We start from the raw sequence: 12,612 nt of genomic DNA on the forward strand, positions 1-12,612 counted from the left end.
GCACTGTAAATTCTAGACAACATTGTTAAAGGTACAGTACACCTTCAACTCCACAACAACAAAATGCGTAGCAAGGTATGTTTTGTCAGGAGTCAATGGTAAATGCCTCAACCCAAGTCTGTGAGAAGAAAAACACCAAGGACCACATAGCTATTGAAGCAAACATTACAAATTTGAAAATACATGGCAAACTCTTTGGTCCAACTTGTCCATGCTGACCAAGATTCCCAAACCGAACCAGTCGCACTTGCCTGCCTTTAGCCCATACCCCTCTAAACCACTCCCTTTCACATACCTGCCTAAACGTCTTTCTACACTAGTGTTAGAGGAAAAACTACTTGGTAATCCAATGAGAAAATGACCCTTTTCTTAAGCAAGATGTAATTTATCACAAGTGGCACAAGTTACAGACAAGTGCGACAGACATTGTTACTGGGACCATGAGGAAGAGCCAGTTGGGATGTCTTACTTCAAGATCCAAAGTTCTTCTCCACCCAAGTCCAAAGTCATAGAGACGTACAGCATGGAAACAGACCCTTCTGTCCAATTCTACCACGCTGACCAGATATTCTAAATTAATCTAGTCCCATTTGCCAACATTTAGTCAATATTCCTCTAAATCCTGGTGAAAGTGAGGACTGCAGATGTTGGAGATTAGAGTCAAGATTAGAGGGGTGCTGGAAAAGCACAGCAGGTCAGGCAGCATCTGAGGAACAGGAAAATCGATATTTTGGGCAGGAGCCCTTCACCAGGAATGAGGCTGGAAGCCCAAGGGGTGGAGAGATAAATGAGAGGCGGTGAGGCTGGGGAGATGGTAGTTGAGAGTATAATAGGTGGATAGGAGGAGGGGTAAAAGGGATAGGTCAATTAATTTTCAAACCAGAGTTGGTTTGATTTTAGATTAACAAACCTACAAAAATGAAGAGACAAGAAATTTGACTTTAATGCAATATGAAGAAATTGGCAATTACATAATTTTCATCACTTTATATTTTATACAGAAATAGTACAAAAACTCACTGTATCTGACACTGCTGGAATTAGCAAGTTGAGCAGATGATCAAAGTTAGCAAGATATGGCAGTTTTAAAACAAGAGAAGCTTGTAGTTGAACCAATGGGCAATTTCAATTAAGTTTTGGAAATGGACAGAGTGGGAGCCACACTAGAAAATTTCTGGGTAAACCTTCCAGCATAAGGTCAAAGTTTGGCTGATTCCATTTGCTTAAAGAACCTGAGTTTGAAGTCATGGACAAGGGACCGAAATAGGATTCCAACAGCAGTACAGGATTTCAACTCCGTAGCCGAGTCTGTAGGGTTACACTATTTTCAGCATTAACCTGGCATATTTCATACAAAGACCATTATTTGTTACATTGTGGGTATCCAGAAGTCATATTTTGATTTTGAAAATATCATGAATTACAATATAGATGGTCACAAAAGAAACAGTATTGCAACTGTCATATCTGTTAGACAGTTGTCATAATGATAGATCTGTCAAATAATTTAAACAAGATAAAACCTGAAGACTGCATTTCAATAGTTAAAATTCTTCCAATGTCTACACCATGCACTTGCTTGAAATGAACTTTTCCTGAAATGGAGTTTGCTCAAAAGCTCCAATGAAATTTATCTGTCAAGTGTCTGTAATGGTCCAGGTATCATCCTTCAAAGGAAGGCAGTATTTCACATTAAATTCTTCCTTTCTTCCAGCTCCTAACATGGTACAAATTTTAGCAATTCAAACTTTCATGAAAGTATCAATTTTTCTTAAATTATTCGTTCAGTATAGGTAAGGATGGGTAACCTGCTGGCCTTTCCATTCACTGTTGAGCATGAGATGAGACAGTGGGTTGGTGGTGGCAAGGGAAAGAAACAAAGTAGTCCTCATACTGCCCTAAACATTTTCTCCCCTCCAAGTAGAACAGCCTACTGACAGTTCAACAACATAATTGGGAACTTGGAATTATGTCAGATGGGGGGTGGACATAAACCTACTGCTCCATTTTGCACAATATAGCCTTTCTTCTACTTCCTTCACATTTAGTTTAGAATAATTCAATCCATATAAAGAGACAGACTAGCATCAAAAATATTTATAATTGGAAAATCAAGTCAGTGCATCAATGTCCCTGCAGAGCAGTGACAATGTTGCCTTCCAACAGTAATATACATTTCCAAAAATGACTTTATAAGAACACAAATAATAGACCACTATCCACCAAAACTCAGTTGAATTGTGGCCCCCAAAACGAATAATTTGAAACTTCATGGTCAATGAAATAATTATACATCAAATATGGCTTTGATCTTTGGCATTCAGTGCTTTTCTTCATTGAAGAGAAGACAGCCTCCAATCAGCTAGAATCCACAAGTATTATTCTTAGCTATGAAGTGTCCTGCTACACGTCCTTCATGGTCTACACAGTGAAAGGTAAGCCAGTAGTTTCAATGGACTGCTCATCTGTTTTTCTTCATTGAGGTGTTCCACTGGGACTGAAAGATATCAAATCCTGAAGAGGTATTTGAAGTGGAAGCCTATGTCTGTCTCCTGCCCCAACCATTGTATCAAAGGGGCTCATGCAATTTCCTGCAGATTGCTTAAAAAGAACACAAGAGTGGTTAAACTTTGATCAACTTACATTTGCTGAACAAGTTTAAAAACAAGTTTAAAGTTGGATGACTAAAGGAAGTTAGTGACCTGAAAGTTTTAAGAGCAAATGAGACTTGCATGGAAATCAAAATTGTGGGAATAATACATAAAGAGCACAAAAGCAGCCCTCAGAAAAATCAAACTCTGAATATATTCTGAAGGTACAGATCAGCCATGATCTAATTGATTGGCAGAAGAAACTCCAGGCCTGAGTGGTCATCTACCCTGTACCCCACTGTCAATGCTCCTCCCACCATTAGTTGTCATCCTATTTCTGAGGGCGGCACGGTGGCACAGTGGTAGAGGGCGGCACGGTGGCACAGTGGTTAGCACTGCTGCCTCACAGCGCCTGAAGACCCGGGTTCAATTCCCGACTCAGGCGACTGACTGTGTGGAGTTTGCACGTTCTCCCCGTGTCTGCGTGGGTTTCCTCCGGGTGCTCCGGTTTCCTCCCACAGTCCAAAGATGTGCGGGTCAGGTGAATTGGCCATGCTAAATTGCCCGTAGTGTTAGGTAAGGGGTAATGTAGGGGTATGGGTGGGTTTCGCTTCGGCGGGTTGGTGTGGACTTGTTGGGCCGAAGGGCCTGTTTCCACACTGTAAGTCTAATCTAAAGTAAGTCTAATCTAAAAATATAGTGAAATGTTTGAGAGAAGATTTGTAGCTCGGGTGCTCGTTGTTGTGGTTCTGTTCGCCGAGCTGAGTTTTTGTTGCAAACGTTTCATCCCCTTTCTAGGTAACATCTTCAGTGCTTGGGAGGTAATGATTACAGATGCTCACAACAGACAGGTAATGATTACAGATGCTCACAACAGACCCACAAATACAGAGAAGAAATTGCGCGCCAAAAATCGTTACTCCCAAGCACCGAAGATGTCACCTCGAAAGGAGACGAAACGTTTGCAAAAAAAAAACTCCCAGCTTGGTGAACAGAACCTCAACATATAGCGAAATCTTGCCATATAAAGAGGTGAAATATAACCATCTCCATTTCAAAATGCACTTGGGAGAAACCCATTCGGATACAAAATGGTAAGAATTCTCAGGCTCAGGTTTAAAAACAGTAATCACGCAAATGGTGCCCAGGGCACTCCATACATGCCAGAAATAGGATGACAACTAATGGTGGGAGGAACATTGACAGTGGGGTACAGGGTAGATGACCACTCAGGCCTGGAGTTTCTTCTGCCAATCAATTAGATCATGGCTGATCTGTACCTTCCAACTCCATTTATCCACCTTGGTTCAATACCCAACGTCAATAAAATCGATGATATTTTATCTGGATTACTCTACCAGAGGAGGTATTTCATTTCCAAGGGAATATAAGTCTAGACTTCAAACTGACCTTTTAATAGAAATAAGCCAAAAAGAGGAAAGACAATGGAGTCAGACGTAATGCTGAATGTTGCAGAGATGTAGTGAGTAAAAGACTACTATCCATGGCTGCAAATCAATAGTTGTTCTGAAAATTGAACGATCAATTATGGAATATTGGAGAGAATTATGTATCATTTTGTAAGTTATGACAACTGAAAACAAGTGAAAATTATCTGTGCACTAACATCATTTTATGGCAAGATGTAGTTCAAAAGGAGGGAAGAGTTTTAGAAGGATGGAAAATAGCAATAATCCAGGCCACTGACCTGTATTTGATAACTTATTACAACTGACTTGCAGAGATGTGAAAGTAAAAATCAGTTTAATCACTGCAAACATTATCTTACCACATTACGGAGAACAGCTCCTGCAACCAACAAATCATTAACTGAGCTAAAGGATGGAGTTTGCGTGGCTGAAATTGAAGTGGGAGTCACATCTAAGGAACAGGACAAAGTAAATAAAAATCAGGAGAAATATAAAACAAAGATAAGTACTTTGCAAGTCCTGCCTCCTAGTGGGTACAGATAAAATGTGCTCCTGACAGTAATAGCACTACATCTATTAGATTAATGGTATTTATTGTGTCATCACTTGGAGCAATAGGTTTTTGCTTGCCTGCTTGTGACAAAGTGTGTCATAAAGCCCTTTGCAACGTAAAGCTTAAACATTAAAATCTATCCATGTTGATCAGTGACCACCCTTCCCCCTCCTTATACCACAAAATACTTGGTTAACAATCACCTATGACAATCAGAACATGTCAGTGTCTGATGCTGAAGAGAAAAATTAAAGCTGTCAAGGTAGAATTGACAAGTTAACGAAAGGACAGCAGGTTAATTAACTTAGATATTGAGAGGTCAGAGTTCAGACATCAGCCAGTGCAGAAAAATGTTCATGCTTCTTTCAACAGAGAAATCACTGCAATGTTGCATTAGGATCTAAATAGCATTCGAAAAACTGAAAGTGTATATATTTTAAAACATACTCAAGTGAATTAAAAGATAGTTTTAATAGTCACTATAGAAATTTTTCAGGGTATTGTCGAAATCCAATTATCTTTAAATTGCTTCAATAACCTTTCATCAAAAGTCACAATCAAGGATACTTGATGATTGCATTTAATCTCATTCACAAATCCCGATATGAATCAGTAAGTGCCACCACCGATGATAAATAACAATACCAGACAATGATAGCCTCCAATGAGAAAATCTAACTATCGTTTTTTGCCATTACCATTGCTGAAATGAATTGTCAGGAACTGTTTGGAAGGTCACCACTGACTAGAAACTTAACTAACCTAGTGATATTAATACTATGGCCCCAGGAATAAGTGACCAACTGAAAACTCTGCACAAGTCAGCAATGTGACAGAATTCTCCGCTTGGGCAATGAGTGCAGTTTCAGCATGAAGTTCATCATCCACAGCAAGGAGTTGCTTGATCAGGACCCTGTCCAGTACCTTATATATCATGTGGGGAAAGGATAGTATGGTGGTAACGTCACTGGACTAGTAATCCAGAACCCCAGGTTAGTATTCTGGAGACATGGGTTTGAATCTCATCATGGCAGATGATGCAATTTCAATTCAGTAAAAATGTATCTAACGGTGACCACATGGCAGTCTTGACTGTCATTAACCATCTAATTTACTAACATCCTTCAGTGAAGTATGGTTCAGGGCAGATGATCATTCAGGTCTTGAGTTTCTTCTGCCACTCAACACTACATGCTTCAAATGATTTTAACAAACATGCCCATCCAGCAGCAAGGCCATGATGGCAGAAAACCACCTGGAATAACAGGTCATTCACATCAGAACAGAGAAACTACTATGCAGGTATATTATTCTTACATGCCAATGACTCAAGCACCTACAACAGTACAACCAAAGTTGATGAATGCAACCCACCAACTCACCAGAAAATCCAACACCACAGTAGAGGGATCTTCCCGTAAAGTAGGACAGATGCATCCCGTAAGGGATGGATCTAAGGAGCATGTTTGTTTTTAAAAACAAACTGTGCCAAGCCTTGAACAGCACCTTCTAAATGTAAGAGTTCTAATACCTAGAAGACAGGTGAAGCAAATGCATGTGAGCACCACCTGTAAGTTCCCTTCAAGTCACACACCATCTCGACTTGGATGCTGAATCATTATTCCTTCACTGTCAAAACCCAGAATTCCCTGGTGCATTTTCATCAAATGGATTTCAGCAGCTCAAGGTGGTTCATGACTACCTTTAAGTGCAAATTAGGGATGAAGTCAAACACCAGACTTCCCAAATTCCCATAAACAAATAGTGCCCTGAACTGGCTCAATCACCTACTAGAGGCTGAACTAGTGCGTTCTACAAGTTCAACAATTTCATGGCCCTTATATGCTAATAATACAATACCGTATTTCATTAACTACTCTTTTGAAGGTGACAAGGCACATTCAAGAGACATATACAGTTAGTTCCTTGGTTGCATATATCTATTTGCAAGTTAGAATACAGCAGAGGACAATTATAAAGTATCCATTTGTAAGTATAGGGAATGTTTGTACTTCAAATCTTTAAAATTACACCCCTGTATAGGATTTTGTTCTTAAATCTGTGTTTCCCTGCATGTCTAGGTTCCTCTGTTCCTGCACCATCTCTCCACGTTCTTCCCACTGAAATGAATTAATTTGCAGGGAGTGTTATTTGCTGATGTTCATCCATTTCACCAACTTACCTAATGTTCCTCTGAAGTTCAACACTATGTTTTGGGTTCACAATGCTTCTGAGTTTCATATCATCCTCAGACTTTCCTGTAAAGTCTAAGGCATTAACATATCACAAAAAGCAAGGGCTCCCTGGGAAACTCTGCGATAAATGTCTCATTTAAAAAAATTATTAACCATTACTGTTGACTGGCGCTCTGCCAATTTTGCATCTGCCGCAACTGCTTTTATTCCACAAGATCTGACATTGATCACCATTTTGTTACACAACATTATTAAATGCCTTTTTGAAGTTCAGATATACCACATTAACCTCATCAGCTCTGTTGAAACTTCAAAAAACTCCAAAGTTAAACAATTTGCCCTCAACAAATCACCTGGTTTTCTTTAACCTATGTACGCTAGTGACAATTTAATTTTGACTTAAAATGACTTTCTGGAAGCTTCCCATATCAGAATTAAACTGATTGGCCACTAGTTGCTGGACTTACATCTATATCTTTTTTGAACACAGGTGCAACATTCGCAATTGTCCAGTCCTCTGGTATCACTTTCTACTGGAAAATTAATGTCAATACCTGTGAAATTTCTGTTCTTATATCTCTCAGCATCCTTGAAGGCAATGCACCCAAACATGTATTTTAGCAAGCTTGGTCAGCATAATAGTTGAAAGCAGCTTTAATAGTAGTTAATATTTTTGGTTCTGGTTTTACTATGGACTGCAGATATCTGAAAATATAAACTGGACTGTTTTGTTTCAGAGAGAGTTCCTTTGGTTTATAAAAGATGGAACTCTATGGTGTTGTTTTGCTGGAACCACCTTGGACCCCCCCCCCCCCCCCTCCCCCTACCCATGTGTGAATGAATGGATTAGGATTTAAAATAGGGCATAGCTAAGTTTGTGTACCCTGTTTTTGCCACATTAGAGGATAAGCATTTTTGATCACAGATTTTGTTCCTTGTTCATTGATGAAATCTGTTGCAAATTTCTATTATCTTAGATAGTGGTCAGCCAATATACATCCTGGGGATCAAGTTGGTCACATTTTAGGTTTGTGGGTTAGTGGGGCTTGATTGCCAGTGCACTATTCCCACTAGCTTTGTTACACTGATTACCTGATTCTATACATCTGAACAATTTTTAAAGTTACAATCCATGGGTTGAGAGTGGTGTATTTAACTAAAATATTCAGTGACCACCACTAATGCAGTGGAGTGAAACATCATTTGTTGTATCAGAATTTCAAATAAATGTTGAAATGTTAACCTCAATTAGATATTCTGTAAAATATTTCATTCTAACTAGATTTGAATTTAAAAATCAGATCATAGGGACAAATTGGTGTTCTTATTTTCACAAATTAGTCCAAAGACAAAGTACATATCAGGTGAACAAGATAATCTTCACAAGGTACAGGAATTTAAAAGAAAATCCAGGGAATTTCCATGGACAAACTATGCTGCATAGAATAAAATTACAGTTGTAAATTTGTGCTTACATGGGTTTACTGCTCAGACAGCTAAATTCTGGAATAGACAGGTTAGGACAATTACAATTTTCAGGAAAACTGAAGCCTGAATTTCACTTCAATGAACTGCTGCAGTATAATAAATGTGCACTGGACACAACTTCTAGATACGGCACTCAAATTAGTTCAATAGAAACTGATTTTATTAATATAAAGACCAATTCCCAAGTCATTTTATATGTAAATTAGGAGCAAGAGGGTAGCTAGGATAAGGGAGGTCCACTCAGTGCTGGGACCTCTGTTGCTTTGGAAAGTTGGATGGAGAAATAGCAGATGGAATTTTTCCCAGAGAGGAAAATGCAACAATTTCACTTACCCACAGTGCTGGTCTGTTGAAACGCCTCTTCTGGAGCACCAATTGAAGACTGCTGACTCACTGGACTCTTCATTTCCACATCATCACAACTCAATAGAGATGACGCAAACTCTGATTTCCCATTATAGTGTTGGGAATATTTGTTGCAAACAGATGTAGCATCACATCCATTATCATGGAATGGAGATTGTAGCACCTCTGGCAGGTTGGCGACAGAGCTTCTGGGCTGGAGATACTTTGCAAAGTCTAGTGAAGTATTCACCTAGGGAACACAAAAGAAATACCTTAAAATGCCTGAATTGCTCTCAACCATCATCCTCTCCCAGAGGCTGGAAAGCCACAAAACCAAATCAGTACAAGGACAGACCATGGGCAAAAAGAGTGACATTAAGTAGTTTCACCTCCATCTCTTTTTGGAAGGTAGAGAATGATTTCATTCAAGCAAAACCATACAGGTTCAAGCAAAGTAATATATTCTTGCTCAGTAAGATTAAAAAGAGGAACATACAGCCAAATGTCTGCACACAAAAATGTTCATATTCTAACCTGGTTCCCACATCCCTCCTTCAGGCCAACCCTTTTTCCCCTAATTTTTCACGTAATTAGCAATCCTTTTTCTTGGTTCAATCGCTAACAGTGGCCAATTATTCCATGCTCTGGCATGACATTTTCCATTCTGCAAAAAAACTGACTATTTACCTTCCATATCAACTCTTGATACCTCACCAGAGGAAAGAGCAATTTACTTCCAACCTTCTTCTAATGTCAAACTTTCAATAATGGTACCATGCATTTCCTCAGTAAATTCATTCAATTAGTAGAGTTGATAATTTTTGAGACTGGATTAAAATGTGCAAAAAGTTATTGATCTTACCTCCTCTTGCCTCTTCTGGAAACAGCAAGTCTCTTGCGCTGTGCTAAGGAGAGAAAGTGCTCATTAGAAATTACATAATGGGAGGAGTTATGCATTGAACAGGTGGCATGTTTACACCATAGGCAGATTTCATTTTTTAGTTTTCAAACACTTTAAACTGCTGGGCTTTCTCTACACAGGAGATAAGTTAAGACCCATCAGGTGAATACAATTTTCTGTTCTGCCATTCAAAGCATTTAAAAATAAGTGTTTTACACGGGTATGAGAGCATCTCAACCCAAAATTAAAACGTTCAATTTTTAAGGGATCTATTAATAAACTTGCAACAGTGTGATACCTATAGCTTAATAGTTCAATTTACAAGGCTGAAACAAACTAAAAAGTAGCTTGCACATTTGGATATACAAGCTACAAAATGCATCTACCACCAAGTAGTATAATAGAGGATTTTCTGGTCACAAATTAAGTTGTTCAGACAACCAGGCCAAGTTATTACCATGTCACTTCCGGAGAGAATAAGGATGTAGTACAGTTGCTTTCCCAGAATTGCTGGTGGGAGGAGTAGCCTCTAAAATATCCATTCATTCTTATTGATGCATCAGAAAAAAGGGCATGATTGTAAAACAGTAAACTAGCTGTTAACCCCAACCGCAAAAGAACATAGCTCCAGGCACACACTGCAATAGATGGGTTCAGTAGCATTTTGATACAAAGGGAATTCAGAGCAACCGTTTAAAAAAGGAGGAAAGTCAAGAATATTTTTTAAGTTCAAGGCAAGCTTCATCTGCACTAGTATTTCAATTAAAAAGGGTGTCTCCTGTGAAAGGAGTTCAAAAGAAGATGAACAGACTGACCATTGTTATCCAGAGTTGAACAGATAACAAACAGCCTATGCACAACCCTGGTTATCTACATTCATTAGGATAGATGTTGACTTTTGAGACTGCCTACAGGAAGAAAACGCTAACCCAGAGTTGTTACCAGTCTGCCTTTTATTGCCAGAAACTGGAAGTATTTAAAAGGAAAGTGGGATACCATGCCTCACAAATTTGTTAGAGCTCCTTGATGAGGAAAGATGACGAGGGCAGGGCAATAGATGTAGTCTTAAAGTATTTCACTAAGACCTTTCATAAGGTTCCACACGATAGACTGCTCCGGAAGGTGAGATCACAGAATTCAGAGGGAGCTAACAAATTGGATACACAAGTGGCTTGATAGTAGAAAACAGAGAGCAATAATGGATAGTAATTTGTCAGACTGGAGGCCTGTGACTGGTGGAGTGCCTCAGGGGTCAGTACTGGGGCCATTGCTGTTTGTTAATCGATATTAACAATTTGGAGGAGAATGTACAAGGCATGATTAGTAAGTTTGCAGAGGACATTAAAATAGGCGGTACTGTGGACAGAGGGGAAGGTTATCATAAATTGCAGCAGGATCTTGATCTGCAGGGGACGTGGGTTGAGAAATGGCAAATGAAGTTTAAACTTAGCTAAGTGCGAGGTCTTGCATTTTGGAAAGTCAAAGTCAAATCAAGGAATGGTACAGCCCTAAAGGAATGCAGTGGAACAAAGGGACTTGAGTCCAGGTGCACGTTTCTCTGAAAGTAGAGTCACAGGTGGACAGGGCAGAGAAGGCAGCTTTTGGCACATGAGCCTTCAGTCAGGGCATTCAGTGCATAAGTTGGGAAGTTATGTTGCAGTTGTATAGGATGTTGGTTAGGCCAAACCAGAATATTGTATTCAGCTTTGGTCACCTTGTTACAGGAAGGAGGTTATTAAACTGGAAAGAGTGCAGAAGAAAATTACAAGAATGTTGCCAGGACTCAAGGATCTGAGTTATAAGGAGAGGTTAGACAAGCTAGAACTCTTCCTTAGAATGTAGGAGACTGAGGTGGGGGGGGGGGGGGGGGGGGGGGGGGGGGGGGGGGGGGAGGAAGGAATCTTATAGAAGTGTATAAGATCATGAGAGGCATGGATAGACTGAATGCACTCAGTCTTTTTTCTCAGGGTTGGGGAAGTGAGGACTAGGGAGCATCAGTTTAAGGTTAGAGGTGAAAGAATAAAAAGGGAACCAGAGGAGCAATTTTTTTTTGATTTTACACAGAGGGTGGTATGCATATGGAATGAGCTACCATTGGAAATGGTTGAGGCAGGTACATTAACATTTAAAAAGCGTTTGGATAAATACATGGATAGGAAAGGTTTAGAAGGATATGCCAAGTGCAGGGAAACATGGTTGGTGTGGATGGACATTTAGTGGTCATGAACCAGTTTGGACCAAGGGGCCTGTTTCAGTGTTGTGACACATCTTTATGGAGTCCCACAAGGTAAACATTCAAAATTACCACACAAAACAGCTTCCTTATTAAATATGGTTTAAACTGGCATTCCTAAATTTTCTTTAAAAATTGAGAAACATCTAATTGAAACACATTGTCTGTGTTTGGCTGTAAATTTGTACAAAGTACAAGGACAGGCAAATGAACATGAAGGCTTAATATGGTTTTTGGAGACTGAATGATTCCAAAGTTATTCCTAATGTATAGTAGCATAAATATTTGCCTTAGCTTGAAGTACAAATAAAACGCAGTAGGAAAACAAGATTCACCTTTCTTCTGCCATGGAACTGTTGTCGTCTTTCTTCATTACAGGTGATTCAACCTCTGGTAAACATTCCAAAACCTTTTTGTCTGAAGTCTGTTGATTTGGTCTATCACACATAGAAGGGATAGGCGAGGTTGGTGCAGTTGAGTCACAAGCACTTTTAGCAGGGGTGCACTGTTCTTTTGCTTGCTGTCTTGATGCCCAATCTTCAACAGTAGTAGTGTTGGGAGGTGCTGCACAAACATTAATTAAAATTTGTATTATTTTCAGCCCATTTACCAATTGAAAATAAATTGCAATCGCTTCAACCTTCGATGCATTCAAACCTACATTTTGCAAATTTGCTCCTTGAAATGAACTGAAAGCACATGCAAGTAGATTTTTTTTTAAAAAAGAAAAACCCATGCATATAGGAGTTGGGATATTATGAAGAAGTTGCACAGGACGTTAGGGAGGCTTCTTTTGGAGTTTTGCGCCCAATTCTGGTCACCCTGTTGTTGGTTGGATATTAAGCTGGAGAAGGTTCAGAAGTGATTTACCAGGAT

The 12,612-nt window shown here is 39.4% G+C and overlaps 1 protein-coding gene and 1 non-coding gene across 3 annotated transcripts in view; both read right to left on the reverse strand.

Annotated features, from left to right (window-relative positions):
* Positions 1 to 967: 967 nt before the first annotated feature.
* The window catches only part of dlgap5 (discs, large (Drosophila) homolog-associated protein 5), a 45,427-nt gene continuing 33,782 nt past the window's right edge, over positions 968 to 12,612 (reverse strand). The window contains exons 14-18 of one of the 2 annotated variants that reach the window (XM_060849301.1): positions 12,072 to 12,300; positions 9,465 to 9,507; positions 8,591 to 8,852; positions 4,381 to 4,472; positions 968 to 2,601 (exon numbers count right to left, since the gene is read on the reverse strand). In XM_060849301.1, coding sequence (XP_060705284.1) covers positions 2,476 to 2,601; positions 4,381 to 4,472; positions 8,591 to 8,852; positions 9,465 to 9,507; positions 12,072 to 12,300 — 752 coding nt within the window. In that variant the 3' untranslated portion in view covers positions 968 to 2,475. The remainder of the gene's footprint in view (positions 2,602 to 4,380; positions 4,473 to 8,590; positions 8,853 to 9,464; positions 9,508 to 12,071; positions 12,301 to 12,612) is intronic. The other variant, XM_060849302.1, reaches the window with a different exon arrangement.
* LOC132831963 (small nucleolar RNA SNORA53) lies at positions 5,789 to 6,041 on the reverse strand. The gene has a single exon (XR_009646891.1). It is a non-coding gene; the product is annotated as a small nucleolar RNA SNORA53 (small nucleolar RNA).

The sequence above is a fragment of the Hemiscyllium ocellatum genome, chromosome 33 (genome assembly GCF_020745735.1).
Source record: "Hemiscyllium ocellatum isolate sHemOce1 chromosome 33, sHemOce1.pat.X.cur, whole genome shotgun sequence".
Taxonomy (NCBI): Eukaryota; Metazoa; Chordata; class Chondrichthyes; order Orectolobiformes; family Hemiscylliidae; genus Hemiscyllium; species Hemiscyllium ocellatum.